The sequence below is a fragment of the Ceratotherium simum genome, chromosome 8 (genome assembly GCF_057802395.1).
Source record: "Ceratotherium simum simum isolate JZ-2026a chromosome 8, ASM5780239v1, whole genome shotgun sequence".
Lineage (NCBI taxonomy): Eukaryota > Metazoa > Chordata > Mammalia > Perissodactyla > Rhinocerotidae > Ceratotherium > Ceratotherium simum.
The window spans coordinates 33,396,854-33,413,602 of NC_141907.1; the positions used below are offsets into that span (position 1 = coordinate 33,396,854).

Sequence of the window (16,749 nt, forward strand, 5' to 3'; positions counted from 1 at the left end):
TTCACATACAGCATCCCAGTAGCTCTGGGAGAGGGGGAATATTATTTTCCCAGTCTTTAGTTCAGGAAGGCTCAGCATTATCGAGGCAGGAAGGGTTTGGGCTGGCAGTCAAACCTAGGAGGTCTTTGCCTCCTAATCCAAATTACAGTGCTGCTGCTTCTGAAGGGAGTGAGCGCTCTTTTTCCATCCAACACAACCCTCCACACGATCCGTGCCCAGTGGGACAACTGATAGAGTGAGGAGAAGCAGAAGGTGATCTGTTCTGGAGATCTTTCCCTCTTCAAATGCTGCTAGTAGCACATTCATAGGGCCTTTCTGGAAGGCTGTCTCGTGGCAGGGTCTGTTTAGCTTCTTAGTCCCTGGACTCAGGCTGAATCTGCTGGTGGCAGGCATAGAAAGCACTCATTCTGCTTAGATGGAGATTTGGGGTGTTGGGCTCCTACCTCTCTTCCCCTGAAAGTTTGGTCAGGATGTTCCTGCTGCACGTGGCTGGGGCCTCTCATCTGGGACAGCTCCCCCAGAGCAGTGCTCCCTGACCTAGCCCACCCCAGGCTCCAGGCATCTCAGCTGCTAGAGCTGCCAGTCTCAGGTTACCGGAGGGGAGGGAGGGCGGGTCTGGATCTCAGGACCTCAGGCCCATGTGCACTGCAAGTCTGAGCTCTCCATCTGCCACAGCAAGACTACGACAGAGGGGGATCCTGGTGCCCAGACCCTTCCCATTCACAGAGCGAAGTGGAAGATCGAGCAGCCTGGCTAGGAATTTATAGAGGCTTAGGGAAAAGATGAACTGGCCCCATTCCTGCATCTCCTTTTGCTGGATTTACTTTGCTGCCTCCAGACTGAGAGGTAAGAGGCTAGTGAGTGTATAACCATCTTGCCTCATTTGAGGCCGCTTCTTTGGTGGGAGGTAGGGTGGGCCAGGAAACAGAACAAATGATCTAACTGCAAGGAAATGTTCTGTGCTTTTTATTGATTCGTGCTGATCCTGGTAGGGCATGTCAGAAAAATAACTCTCATTGACCCAAAGCTTGTCCCTAGCTAGTGCTGGGTCATCCCCAATTCTTGTTCTGTCTGTTGTTCTTTGCCTTGAAATACACACAACACTGAATGTTGATCCGGGTCCCTCTTTTCGAGCAGCTGTAGAAACAGCAGATGGAAAATATGCTCAGAAGTTGTTTAATGACCTTTTTGAAGATTACTCCAATGCTCTTCGTCCAGTAGAAGATACAGATAAAGTCCTGAATGTCACGCTGCAGATTACACTTTCTCAGATTAAGGACATGGTGAGTAACATATAGTGGTGACTCTTCGGAATGTTGCTTAGAATGAAACTAACAGTGCTTTCCAAAGGGACTGTCTTAACTGGGAGTTTGAGAGGGAATAAGAACATACAGCTCTGTGTGCCAGCTGGTGGGAGAAGGGAACCCCAGGGGAAGGAAGCGTCTACAAAATTAATTTCATTAAATGTTACCTAATCCCGGCCATTAACAGTCTTAGATCATCTAAAGAAAGATGGTGTTACACATCATGTGTTCCATTTCTATGAAATGTTCAAAATAGGCAAAACCGTAGAGACAGAAAGCAGAGTACCAGTTGCCAGGGGCTGTGGAAAGGATGGGGCAATAGTGACTGACTGCTTGATGGTCATAGGGTTTCTTTTTTGGGGTGACAAAAATGTTCTGGAATTAGATAGTGGTCATGGTTGCACAACATTGTGAATATACTGAAAGCCACTGAATCATACATTTTAAAATGGTTAAAATGGTGAGTTTTATGTTATGTGAATTTTATCCCAATTGAAAGAAAGGTGGTGTCTTAAGGTGAGATACCTTATTTAGTGCTTATATGTATTTAATTACACACAGTTATGAAACTAGAAAGACTTTTCTTCTGTACACTGTAGATATTTCCTGACTTTCTCATTTAAGTGAACCATCAGTTGATCAATTTTCAGAAAAATTTGGGCAGTTAATCTATGTGAAGATCTGATGACTTAAATATTTGCCTTACATTCCAAACACTAAATCAAGTAGAAAAAAATACGGCCTTGGCAGTCAATCAATGGGATAGACTAGAAAAGCTCTCGTTTACTTATTGAAAACAGATTAGTGCTCTTGGAATTCTTGTTGTGAAGAACAAGTGTTCTAGAGATGGAGGGCATTTGGTTGAGATGTCTATTGGACAGCTATATCTGGGTTAATTGTGCAGGATGAAAGAAACCAAATTTTGACTGCCTATTTATGGATCCGCCAAATCTGGCATGATGCATATCTCACTTGGAATCGAGACCAGTATGATGGACTGGACTCCATCAGGATCCCCAGCGACCTGGTGTGGAGGCCGGATATTGTCCTATATAACAAGTAAGTGCAAGTCGGTAGTTTCTCAGAAATGAACTTGTCACTTTAACAGAATTTGAATGTAAAGAAAAAGGAATGTTTAAAACATGCATGTTAAGTACCAGCTCATGTTCCTAGGCTCTGAAATGATGGTCATAAAATCTTAGATGATAAAATAATAGGTCATAAAAGCTTATAGTTACATTCCCCTTTTCAGGTGAGAAACTGTATTAGACACTGTATTAGATTTCTACAGCTGCTGTAACAAAGTACCGCAAACTGGGTGGCTTAAACAGAAGAAATGTATTGTCTCACAGTTCTGGAAGCTAGAAGTTTGAGATCAAGGTGTCCGCAGGGCTGTTACTTCTAAGAGCTGTGAGGGAGAATCTCCCCACTAGCTGCTTCTGGTGGTTGCTGGTATTCTTTGCTGTTCCTTGACTTATAGATGTATCACCCCAATCTCTGCCTTCTTCTTCACATGGCATTCTGTCTGTGTGTTTTCTGTGTCCATATTTTCTCTTTTATTAGGACACCAGTCATGTTGGATTAGGTGCCCACTCTACAAAAATATGATCTCATCTTAACTAATTATCTCTGCCACGATTCTATTCCAAATAAGTTCACATTCTGGGGTGCTGAGGGGTAGGATTTCAATATATGAATTTTTCAGGCACACAGTTCAATCCATAACAGTGGTGCTCCCTTGTCCAAGACCATGTATCTGTAACAATGATACTACCAAGGTTAAATTAGAGTGGGCCAGCTAAAAGCTGGCCTATGGATTTTGGATTTTGTATGGAGTGGAGGATGAACTAGATCATAAGATCACCAGTTGGCCTTTTCCTGGTCCCAGGGCAAGGGGCCTTGAGTAAATGGGGAGAAAAGGGCTATGTTTCCCAAACTGCAAAGTGCACATGAATCACCTGAGCAGCTTGTTAAAATACAGATTCTGATTCAGTAGGTCTGGGTAGAGTTTGATGTTCTGCATTTCTGGAAGCTCCAGATGTTGGTGCTGCTGGTCCGTGGACCGCACTTTGAGAAGGAACCGGATTTCTCTGCCACAATTCAGGCTCAGTTGCTCTACCTGTTGTCAAAAGGGCTTCTCTCTCTTTTTATTCTGGAGCCCAAGTTTCTGTGGGTTGGGAGAGGTTCCTCTCTGACTCAGAACAAGGTGAACGAAGGGTAGTTCAGGGAGGCTCTCCTGAGAGCTCAGCCTTCTAGTGGACATGAGTTTCCCTTCAGGAAGCAACACTGCTGAGTTGCAGCCTTTGAGAACTTTGTTCTCACTGTTTACTCGGAGAGCTCGTCCAAGGGTCATGCACTCTTGAAGCATAGCCCTGATCCTTCTGACCACTCCTCACTCTGAGTGGCCAGAGGAGTCTTCCATATCCTTTCCCAAGCAAGGTAACCTCCAAGTGCTAGAGCTTTATTACTCTGGTTTCCGCACCAACCTCCCCACGAAACTCCCCCGCCCCCAGCCACTCCCCCACACAAGCACAGGAGAAAGAGAATGACCCATGTTGTTCATTACCTCCTCTCACCCACAGGGTGCAGGAGAGTGATCAGAGAAAACAGTTTACATAGATCGCTTATAGCGTTCTATAAGTGCTAACAATTCTCCCTGGAAAACAAACAGAATGCTGGTTCTCCTTTCCCTCCTCCTTTGATTGTCTGAAGCAGTGACCAGCTCTTACTGAACTGCTTCTTTGCAAGCTTGCATGGTAACCTAAGTTAAGCCTACCCTGGTCTCCCGTTATTAGAGAAGCCAGTTACATGCTCATGAGCTCACACAAACCTACTGTGGCTTTGGTAAATTCTGTCCCCATTCTTCCTCCCTTCCTCCCCAATCACTGGCCTTGAGATGTGTGAGTTCTGTTCCCCATTCCTTTCACACACAGCCTTTTCACCACACTGACTAATCAGCTCTTTTCTGTTCCTCTGGGTTGACTCTTTAGGCTTCTCTGCCCTCCTGTCATGGACAGTTCTGTTTCAGATCCTCTATTCTCCTTTGCGTTCTCCTTCTCAGTAATGTCAGAGTTTTACTATTTAGAGGAAACTTTAAATGTAGCTATGATTGGATGTCATTTGCATTCCTTTAACCAACTGAAATGAGAATAGATGAGAGTTGTAGGATGGGGCAAAGGAGGAAACCCAGTCATAGCTGTTTCCCTGACCCTGGTCCTTCTAGCTGAATCCTTGGACCTGCAGAATCTTTTGATCCCAAATACCATATCACTACTTCTCAGAAGCTGGTACAGAACCTTGTAGACCACAAAATGGGCTTGCTGCTTGGTGGTGGGGTGAGGAAAGAGAGGTATAAGGCAGGTGAGCCAATCAGGTGTGATAAAGATAGTCTGGGCAGGAAGATGCTTAACATCTGGATTCACTAGTGGTGCCTGTCCATGGGGCTAGACTTTTAGGGAGTGATCAGGATGGTGATGGGTCCAGAAGCTACTTCATATGAGGAACATTGAATTTGTTGATGCTTAGTTTGGAAGAGAGAAGTCCTTGGGAGGACTTGATGGCTATCTTAGGCAATCATAGAGAAAATAAGAGAGAGAAAAGAGAGAAAATTGCCCCAGAGGACAAAGCTCAAGACAATGAGTAGAAGTTAAAGGGAAGATAAGCAATTAAAAAAAATAGTAACTAATAACTTGAGCAATGAATTTTCCTGAGGCAGTGAGCTCTTTAGCAATATAATGGCTCAAGCAGATACTGGCCTTGTTATCAAATCAATAAAGGAGTTAATAAATTGGGGCTCAAAATTCCAGTGAGGTTGTTTAGTGTAAGTATATGGCCAATGTAATGGTTAGTATAAGAGGCTGCAAAGATTCCTAACATTTTTAGATTAGGTAAAGAGTGGATTACAGAAATTCCAAATGTGCATTTGTTATGAGAGAGTTTTAATGTTTGGATTTTAATGGGCAGCTTTAATACTTGGATTTTAGACCTGATGAGGAACTGGGTGCCCTATTATACTCAGAAAGATTTGTCTAGAATTTAGCTTTAAGTTTCACTTAAGTAGCTTAAAGGATTGAGAGGATGGCAAATCTTTTGTATGAGATTGAAAACAAAGGAGGGGGAAGAGGAACAGGTTTGGAGAAAAAGAAGGTGAGTTTGGTGTATGACCTGTTCGGTTTGGGGGACCAAAGGAACATCCACATGGAGACAATCAATAAAGAGATTGCAAAGTCAAGTGTTAAGCCTGGAAAGAATGTCAAGGATAGAGGTATGAAAAACCCTTTAAGTCCTTATAGAACTACTCAAGGAAGGAAAGAAAATGCCTGAGGACAAAGTTGAGGAAGCTCTTCATTGAAGAAATTTACAGAGGACACTTAGAAGACGTGGTAAAAGAGGTAGAATGAGAACTGAGAGTTGTATCATAGAAACTAAGAGATGAAAGGGTGTCTAGGAACAACTCAGTGTCAAATGCTTGGGAAGAGTTGAACAGGATAAAGACTTAGAAGAGATCTTTAGATTTGCGATTTGCAAGCCGTGAATGACCTTTGAAAGAGCACACATTGTATAATTAACAAGACAGGAAACAACAAGTGTTGGAGAGGATGTGGAGAGAAGGGAACTCTCATACACTGCTGGTGGGAGCGCAAACTCGTGCAGCCACTATGGAAAACAGTATGGAGGTTCCTCAAAAAGTTAAGAATAGAACTACCATATGATCCAGCTATTCCACTGCTGGGTATTTATCCAAAGAACTTGAAAACACCATTGCATAAAGATACATGCACCCCTGTGTTCATTGCAGCATTATGCACAATAGCCAAGACTTGGAAGCAACCTAGGTGCCCATCAAGGGATGAATGGATAAAGAAGATGTGATATATATACACAATGGAATACTATGCAGCCATAAGAAACAATGAAATCCAGCCATTTGTGACAGCATGGATGGACCTTGAGGGTATTAGGCTAAGCGAAATAAGTCAGAGGAATAAAGTCAAATACCGTATGATCTCACTCATATGTAGAAGATAAAAACAACAACAAACAATCACATAGAGACAGAGATTGGATTGTTGGTTACCAGAGGGGAAGGGGGGAGGGAGGAAGGCGAAAGGGACAATTAGACACATGTGTGTGGTGATTGATTGTAATTAGTCTTTGGGTGGTGAACATGATGTAATCTATACAGAAATCGAAATATAATAATGTACACCTGAAATTTATATAATATTATAAACCGATGTTACTGCAATTAAAAAAAAGAAAGAAAGAGCACACGTTGGGAAGAAGCCAAATTTCAGGAATAAGAGTAAGATGGAGAAGTGACAGCAGCGTGTATCAATCACTCTTGAGAGCAGTGCGTGGAGAGAGACGAGGGAGGTGGGAAGTGCCTGGGAGGAAGGGAGGTTGGTAGGAGAGACTTGGGAACAGAGTTGGGAAGGGACTAGAGGAACCAGAGAGTAAGAGGGAAGAAGAAAGGTGAAATCCTGAAGGAGACTTGGGAGGAGGAAAAGAATCCCAGCACAAAAAGGGAAGTTAGCCTTGGAAAGAAAGAGGAGGACTCTTTTTGACACAGAGGGGAAGAAAAAGGGAATATGTGAAAGACGGAGACAAGGGAGATGGAAAAAGAAAGGGATTGTGGGATTGAGTAAACAGACAAGTCTGTGCTGAGGTTCCAGACACTCCCTGGAACTGAAAAAACTAGCTGACTTGCACTGTTCTCTCCTTCACCAGCATCTTCCAGTTCTGGGGCACGGGCCTCTCACAGCCCCCACTGGGAAAGTCCCGTCTGCTCAAGTGCAAAATGACTAGTCAACTCAGTCTTTGATCACATGTGGAAGGGAAGGAGGGGCTGCCTGAAGAACACTGAGTGGCTGAGGAAAGGGAAAAGAAGAGGAACACAATTTAAATACTCTCATAGGGCCATATTAGTGAACACTGCTCTCTCGACCTCCATTTTGAAATTTTGTCCCTGTAATTTTTTCATATTCTAGTTGAGAACATGGAACCCAGTTAGAAACAGAGGGAAGGGGAAGAGAAGAAAATAGTATGTGTTAGACACTTACGTGTCAAGCAGAGTTAAGGCTTTCCATAGTGTGGTAGACAGAATAATGGCCCCCAAATTGTCTGCGTCTAAATCTCTGAAACCTGTGAATATGTTACCTTTCATGGCAAAAGGGACTTTGCAGGTGTGATTAAATTAAGGAGTCAAGATGAGGAGATTATCCTGGTGGGCCCAGTCCTTATAAGAGAGGAGTGGGAGGGTCAGAGTAGGATATGCCATGGAGGAAGCAGAGGTCAGAGTGTTGGAAGGAAGGAACCCTGCACCAAGCAATGCACACAGCCTCTAGAAGCTGGAAAAGGCAAGGAAATGGACTCTCCTTTAGAGCCTCCGGAAGGAATGCAGCCCTGCCTACATCTTGATTTTAGGATTTCTGACTTCTAGAACTATAAAGATGCTAAATTTGTATTGTTTAAGACACTAGGTTTGTGGTAATTTGTCATGGTAGCAATTAGAAATTAATACACATAGTTATTAATACAAAATTTAAAAGGAAATCTTAAGATATAATTTCTACTTTTACAGGTAAATGATAGAGATTTAACTTGCTAAGGTTACAAAACATGAATCATGTTTTGAACCTAAATCTCCCTGTGATATATCCATGATGCATGCTACTTTCTAAAGGAGAACAAGCCTTATTTATTCAACCAACCCACTTACCTACCTTCCTACCTTTCTTTGTTAAGTTCTTCTGTGTAAGACATTTGGTAGTGTGTTGAGAGGTAAATTAGGATTTTAAGACTCAGTCTCTGACCTCAAGGAGGAGTTTAATAAGAAAAGTATGTAAAAACTATAATACCAGGTAAAAATGTAAGTCTCTTATAACATAGAAATAAAGAGACATGGCCCTTCAAAGATGGAGAGATTTCATCTGACTGGAGAGTCAGGGAAGGCTTCTCAGAGGAGGTGGTGTTTGAGCTGAGTCTTGAAGGATGCATCAGATTTGTACATGCAGGAAAGAGAGGATATTATAGATAGAAGAAAAAGTTTGAGTAAAAGAGAGAAATTCACAGGATCTGTTAGGGTTTCAGCCTTGATTCGTGGAGGAAAAATAAAGGATATCAGTGGAAGATAGGCTAGAAAGTGGGATAGGTACATCATGGAACATCTAGAACACTAAAGGAGGTTTGGAAGTGTTCTGTGGGCCATAGGAAACCATTGCAAGTTCTGAGCTGTAAAGTGATATGATCAGAGAAACCAGGGAGATAAAACAATAAGATGTTGGTCTTGAAGTGATTAAATGGTAATGTCTTTAAACTCCTCCTGAGTAGCTGGGATGATGTTTTCAGACAGTGGGCTCCCTTGCCCTCTGGCTTCTCGTTGGGTTGGGCCAATGAGGAGCACCAGTAGGCAACTGGAGGGAGCAAAGAGAGTGAGGTTAGAGTATGTATTCCCCTGATCCCTTCCCATAGGCTGTGTCTTTGGCTGGCTGTGTCCCTCGACAGAAAGTCATAACCCTTGTCATGTTGACCCTCTTCATGCAACTCTTTCCTTCCATGTCCTGGTAATTTTACTTTCCCTTCACCTCTTCGGGTCCAGGAATGGTAATAGCTCTGTTGTTATTAGCACTGATGTGGTTGCCCTATACCTTTTCCATACTTTTGTAAATAGTCCCTTTATTAAACTCTCCTCAAATTATCTAATTTGAGTGTGCCATCCATTTCTTACAAGGACCATGACTAATACAATTTTTTTAGCTCCAAATAGATTCTCTCTGATTCCCAGATCTCTCCTCTTACACCGAGAAAGGTAGGTTGGGTTAGGGATATTCTCACTTCACATATAGTTCTCACTTCTCATATAGCTAACTATACATACATTTCTCATTGATACAGAGGGTAAGTTCAGGCATTTTTTAAAAATTAATTTTGTTATATTCATAAGACCCACATTAAAGATCCCCTCTCTAAACCATTGTTAAAAATGGAGTACCACAGGGGCCAGCCCCGTGGCTTAGCGGTTAAGTGCGCGCGCTCCGCTACTGGCGGCCTGGGTTCGGATCCCGGGTGCACACCCACGCACCACTTCTCCGGCCATGCTGAGGCCGCGTCCCACATACAGCAACTAGAAGGATGTGCAACTATGACATACAACTATCTACTGGGGGGCTTTGGGAAAAAAAAAAAGGAGGAGGATTGGCAATAGATGTTAGCTCAGAGCCGGTCTTCCTCAGCAAAAACAGGAGGATTAGCATGGATGTTAGCTCAGGGCTGATCTTCCTCACACACACACAAAAAAAATTGAGTACCACAATGTTAGCTGTAAGGATATGACTGGAGTAGACCCAATTGGAGTGGACTCAATTGGGAATGGGTCCACTCCAATCAGACTATTATAGCTAACATTGTAGTGCCCAATTTTTAACGAGTGGAAAAAAAGAACTTTAAAAACATGCCAGTTCTTTGATCTAGCACCTCCTCTACTAGCAATTTAACCTAAAGAAAGAGTTAGTGGATAAATGCAAAGATTTAACTACAAGGATATTCACTACAGCATTTTTTATAAATGCAAAACTGGCAACAACTATAATGTCTAACATCAGTGAATTGGTTAAATAACTATGGCATATCTATATAATGGAATATAATGAATACTATTTAGCCATGAAAATAATGTCATAGAAGAATATGAACAGATGACCACATATATTGTTAAGTTTTGTATCTTTTTTTTGTAAATTAACTTTTTTATTTTGAGATAATTTTAGATTACAGAAAAGTTGCCAAGATGGTACCAAGAGTTCCTGTATACCCTTCACCTAGCTTTCCCTAATATTATATCTTACATAGCCATGGTACATTTGTTAAAACTAAAACAATACTAACTAAACTATAGATTTTATTTGGATTCCACAAGTTTTTCCACTAATGTACTTTTTCTGTTCCAGGATCCAATCCATGATACCACATTACGTTTGGCCATAATATATTTTGTAGGGAAAAAATTGTAAGGAAGACTTGGAAAAATATGCATTAAAATGTTAAAAGAAACTTATCAATTAAGGTTCTTGATTGTTAGCATTGGAAAATGACTTTGGCTACCTTGTAAAAAAATGAATTTGTTGGAAGGATATTGTACAGCTCATGGAGTTAAAGGAAAAAATCAATGACTAGGCCCTGGGAAGCACAGACCAGGACTGCTCTAGACTTCGAGACACCAGGGACTATTGAGCTGTTTTTAGTTTTTTGGATTTTTTTTACAGGGAGCCCTCACCTGGGTGTCTGTTTTTCGTCTTTGGTTCACTCTGCTTAAGATCTAAACTCCACGGAGAGTGAATGAGCTGGACCCAGCTGGGGTCACACAAGCAGCTCCTGGCCAGAGGAGGCTAGGGCACTGTGGTCAACAGTTATCTGCCCTGCGATGGTGGTGGAGAAAGAGTCATTCCCTAAAGGAAAATAGGAATTCTGCCCCCCCAAAATGACAGACATAAATATTGATAAAGTAAAAAGAAGATATATTCAAAATAGATGATTATTTCTTAGATTGAGTAAATGATTTTTTTCTCTGTGTTTTCCAAATGTTCTACAATAAATGCGTACAGCTCTTCCAACAGCAACAAAAAACTGTTTTAACAGTCTTGTGCCCAAAGTTAATAAATCAGGTAAGCGGATCCTCCCTGTCAGATTTTAGCCTGGACAGGTTTACTTTTTGTCTAGATGTTTAAATCATTATACCTGGACCAAAAGTGTGGCATTGGGAATAAAGAGGAAGGGACACAGACCAAAGATGCTTTAAAGGAAGAATCCAAGAGAACTTGGCCCTGACTAGTTATGGGAAACGGAGGAGAAGGGAGAATTAGAGATGATTCCAGATTTTCAAGCCAGGGTGACAGGTAGAAGTGGGATCCATTGCCAAAGACGCTGAAGTGATGGGCACAGGGCAATGAGTTGGTGAGTTCTTCTAGCAAGCGGCTTTTGTTTTCCTCCTCTGACCTCCAGGGCTGACGATGAATCCTCTGAGCCTGTGAACACCAATGTGGTCCTGCGGTATGATGGACTGATCACCTGGGATGCACCAGTCATCACCAAGAGCTCCTGTGTGGTGGATGTTACCTACTTCCCCTTTGATAACCAGCAGTGCAACCTGACCTTTGGTTCCTGGACCTACAATGGCAATCAAGTGGACATATTCAACGCCCTGGACAGCGGAGACCTCTCTGACTTCATTGAAGATGTGGAGTGGGAGGTCCATGGCATGCCTGCTGTGAAGAATGTGATCTCCTACGGCTGCTGCTCTGAGCCTTACCCAGATGTGACCTTCACTCTCCTTCTGAAGAGGAGGTCCTCATTCTACATCGTCAACCTCCTCATCCCATGTGTCCTCATATCTTTCCTGGCTCCCTTGAGTTTTTATCTCCCAGCAGCTTCTGGGGAAAAGGTCTCCCTGGGAGTGACCATCCTTTTGGCCATGACTGTATTTCAGCTCATGGTGGCAGAGATCATGCCGGCCTCAGAAAATGTCCCTCTGATAGGTGAGTTCAAATGTTTTACACTTGCAGCCTATCTTTGTAGTGATTGGAGTTGTTGTCTGTGCCTTTAAACTCATAACAACTAGGTCAACTTCAAACTCAACACAGGCTGTCACAAACTTCATTTGGTGTCTTCAGCTGCCATCTTTGAACACAGATGTGGCTGTTGGAAATGAAACTGGTCTTATGGTCTCTAGGTTTACACAAAAAGGGAATGAGAGGAAATATAGTTTAGAGCAGTGGTTTTCAAAGTGTGGTCCTTGGACCCACAGCACAGCATCATTTTAGAAATGCAAATTCTCAGAGCCCACCCCAGACTTACTGTATTAGAAACTCTGGGAGTGATGGCTGGCAATCTGTTTTAACAAGCCTTCAGCATAATTTTGATGCACTTTCTGTTCCTCTGGCTTAGAGGTTAAGGTTAAGGCTTAGAGGTTAGAGCCCTAACTTTGAAGTCAAAGAAATCTGCATTTGAACTCAGACTTTACCCCTCATTCCTTGATTAAGGACGAGTTATTTAATCTTCGAGTCTCTGCTTCATCACCTGCAAAATTTGTGTAATTGCTACCTTTGTGTCATTGCTTGGCACAGAATCTGGTATATGGTAAGTACTGAGTAAACAGTGACTATTTTTATCTTTTTACATCACAAGAGATCTCTTTCGGGGAAGAGTGACAAACATGATAGAAATGAACTAGATTTTTAAGCCCGCCATCTACCCTTAATAGAATAATTCTCAACTTTTGCTGGATATAACAGGTGTGGGAGAGCTTGCTAAAATGCAGGTTCCTATACTCAGAGAGTTTGATTGAGCAATCTTGGGAATCTGAGGTGATTCTAAAGTAGACCACGTTTTCAAAAATCTGCAATATTGAAATATCCCTCTAAGTGTAGGAGTGTAGACTGAGGGTATCATTCCTGCCTCCTTTTTCCTTTACCTACCTTGCTCTGAGATCCCTCCTACACTGTTAATACCTACTCCCTGCCACCAAAGGATACTACTGAGCTCCAACACCTCTATCTCAGTGACTTGTTGCTGTAATAGATGCTTACCCAAATCAGAAGCTAGACCCAATTCTTAGTTCCTTAAAGTAAGCAATGAGGAGAAATTTCAGAACACCAAGAGACTTGGAAACCAATATCAAAGGGATATTATACTGCCCTTTTACCCTTTACAGAGTCTAGTATTGCCCAATATTCAGATGTTACTACATTGGTTTCTCTGTTTGAAGATTTCTTCCTTTTTGTGTCTCTCCAAGCAAAACACACACACACACACACACACACACACACACTCCTTTTTTTGAAATAGACACAGAAGGTTTTCTCCCCCACCGCCATCAATTAAGAGGAAGAGGTGTATTGGCCTTTTTAGTACTTCTCCTGAGGCAGAAATGATTGACAGTGGTGACATCCAATCATAACTCAGTTTGAGGCAGGATCAATTAGCAGATCCCTCTCTTCTTTAGCAGTGACATTCAACAGCAAACTGGCTCAATTTCTGAAGAGAGATGTCTCAGGACATGTATCAGGAATTTTGCAAGCATTACTTGTCCTGTTTCTGTGATAATATGAAATGTATCTTTTTAGGAACGGTGTACGCAGATGTTGAGAATATTTATTAACAATCACAATTTGTTCTTTGTAGCACCTATGAAATGTACTTCCAATCTTCTAGAAATGTGTTTAAGTTTTCTGAATTAAGTGTAGCATTTGATCTAAGCTTCCGGCACATAGCCTTTACTATATTAAGAAAGGTCCCATTTATTTTTAGTTTACTCAGAGCTTTTAACAAATAATGAACAGATGACGAACATTGTCAAATGCATTGTCTTCATCTGTTAAGATATCATGTGAGTTTTCTCTTTTACCCCATTAGTGTAGTGAGTTAGGTTTTCTGATGTGGAACTAAACCCTCCTTTATTATGATGAATTATTGTTTTGAGATACCATTGGATTTAGTTAGCCAATAATTTTTATGGGACTTTCTCAAATATGTCTATAAGTGAAATGGCCTTAATATTTCCTGTCTTGTTACTTTTGGAATCAAGGCTAAATTGACTTCATAAAATGAGCTAGGCAGTTTTCCCTCTTTTTCTATTTCTGGAACAACTTGCATAAGATATGGGTTATCTATTCTTTAAAAGTTTGGTAAAACTCCCTATATAAAACCTTTTGGCCTTAGAGCTTTTCGGGGGTGGAGTGGGTAGAGGTATTTGATTAATTTCCATTTCTATTCAAATGTTCTTTCTTCTTACACTAAATTTGACATCTTATATATTTCTAGAAATTTCATCTATGTTTTCAAATGTATTATCATACAGCTACTTATAATATTACTTTATTGTTTTCTAAATTTCTCTTCTATTATTTCCTCTTTTGCATCCTCTCTGTCTCTTTCTCCACTCCCCAACCCTCACCCCCAGCTCTATTCTGTGAGTGGCCTTATCAAAGGTTTATCAATTTTATTACTCATTTCAAATAGCTTGCTTTTGGTTTTATCTTCTTGTTTTTTGGTACTATATTTTATAAATTTGTGCCCTTATCTTTATTATTTCCTTCCTTAATTTTCCTTTTTCGTGAATATTTGCTTTATGCAATCACATCTTAAAGACTAAGAGTGACACAGTGTCTCCTTTCTTACCCAATAGTAATGAGCTTTCATACAATGAGGCCCAAAGACAATTCTGAGAACCGGCCAAGATCATTAATTGTTTGTTTGTTGAAAGTGGAAGTTTTTCCTGTCATGATCTCAGCAAACATTTGCAAACTTCTTAACTCTGCAAAGGACGCTGCTGAGAACTTTACACGCATTATTTCAAATAAGCCTCACCATATTCCTATGAGATAAATACTATTATTATACTCATTTTACAGAGAGGGAAGCTGAGGGTTAGCAGGATTATATAACTCACTCCAGGTCACAAGTCTGGTGAGTGACAGAGCTGGGATTTGAACCCAGGATGTTTGATTCAAAAGTCTATACTAGTAACCATTAGTGTCTACAGCTTCCTTAGAAAAGGTGTTTATTTCTTTTTGAGCCAAAAATGAGGGCAGTTTTAAGCTAACTTGGTTGTTGTTGTTTTCCAGGCAAATACTACATAGCCACGATGGCCTTGATCACAGCCTCCACTGCCTTGACCATTATGGTGATGAATATCCACTTCTGTGGGGCTGAGGCCCGGCCAGTGCCACACTGGGCCAGGGTGGTCATCCTGAAATACATGTCCCGGATCTTATTTGTCTATGACGTGGGTGAGAGCTGCCTTGGCCCCCGCCACGGCAGGGAGCAGGACCACCTCACAAAGATATATGGCAAACTTCCAGAACCTAATATGAAAACAGCCAGGAATAAAGACCTTCCCAGAAAGAAGGAAATGAACAAACTCCTAAAGAATGACTTAAGGTGCGAGGGTGAGAACCCGCAGGATGCTGACAGTTACTGTGCCCGGTACAGAGTGCTGACGAGGAATATCAAATACATCGCTAAGTGCCTCAAAGACCACAAGGCCACCAATTCCAAGGGGAGTGAATGGAAGAAGGTGGCAAAAGTCATAGACCGATTCTTCATGTGGATTTTTTTCATTATGGTGTTTGTGATGACTATTTTGATCATAGCAAGAGCAGATTAGTGGGCATTTGGTATGTGGGGATAAATCAGTAAAATTCCCTGTGATCTACTCTAATGTTCTTCCAAGTCAGATGCACACACACACACATATACACACACAAATGTGTATATAATATATATTATTTCGGGATTATATTGTCTTTACTTTTTGTTTTTAACTTCAAATCAATATTATAGCTGCCTGTCAAGTTAAGCAGGAGGTCCAAAATTTCAAGAGTAGGGAGATGGAAGAAATAGAGAAGGACTCCTTTTATAGCCTACCAGAGTGGTTGATGGCTGGCCTCTAGATTACGCAATTATCCTCCCCTTTAGCAGTACAGATAACAAAATACACCACATTACTTTTTAAAATTTAAAACAAAACAAAACAAACTCACTTTCCCCTTAGTCCCTATTAAAACATGCTTTTAAAAAAGGAAAATAGCCATATATTTTTTAATGTGAGTTAAGTCTTAATGTTACCTTTCTCAGGCATGGTGCATATCAAGCCATATCTCAAATGATGGAATAAAAAGTTTTGTCCCATATAAAGCAAGTCTAAGGATCAGCAACTTAATGGGGGAGAGAGCTTTCTTTGTAATGATGATGTCATATATATTGGTTACATTTTATATAAACCCTAAAGATGAAGTCATTCCTGCATTTAGTCTTTGATTTAAGTAAGATAATCAGCAAACTGGGCTCGTTCAATTATTCATCCAACATTTATTGGGTTCCTCCTACATGTGATAAAGCTACACGATTCACATTTGCCTTGAGTGTCATAGCAAATCTGATGCACAAGGCTGATCCCTTTTGACCTTTACAACAGTTCTGTGAGCCAGGCAGGCAGGTATTTCTCGTCCTCTTTCTCAGGAGGAAGAAACTGCATCAGAGGAAGGTGGATATAAGTGACCTACCTCCTCAACATCCAACTAGGTGGTGAGTGGAGCTGGGATTCAAACCCTCAGCACTGTCACTCCGAGTTTGGGCCAGGTCGGCTGAAGCCACACTGCTTTTGGCCGTGACAGATCATGATTTAGGAGAGGAGAGACTGAGAGACTCTCATTCTTAATTCTGAATTTCTGCCCGAAATTACTTCCTATGCTTCTCAACTTTTTTCCTATTTTCAATCAAATGTGTCTTCAAATTCCTCCACTTCCACCTTGATTAAATTGATCCAAGTACTAATACACATCTCTAACTTCCAAATCCTCGACTATTCTGTTACCAATTAAAAACAAATAAACAAGCAAAGGAACAGAAGTGGAAGGAAGACAAGGGTTAACCTAGGAAAGAGAGGATG

The 16,749-nt window shown here is 41.3% G+C and overlaps 1 protein-coding gene across 1 annotated transcript; it reads left to right on the top strand.

The window, feature by feature from the left end:
- Window positions 1-678: 678 nt before the first annotated feature.
- On the top strand, window positions 679-16,123 carry CHRNA9 (cholinergic receptor nicotinic alpha 9 subunit). The gene is made up of 5 exons (XM_004418999.2): window positions 679-846; window positions 1,138-1,283; window positions 2,209-2,363; window positions 11,304-11,836; window positions 14,924-16,123. The coding sequence occupies exons 1-5, from the start codon at window positions 783-785 to the stop codon at window positions 15,463-15,465; spliced, it is 1,440 nt and encodes a 479-aa protein (XP_004419056.1). The 5' UTR covers window positions 679-782; the 3' UTR covers window positions 15,466-16,123.
- Window positions 16,124-16,749: the final 626 nt, after the last annotated feature.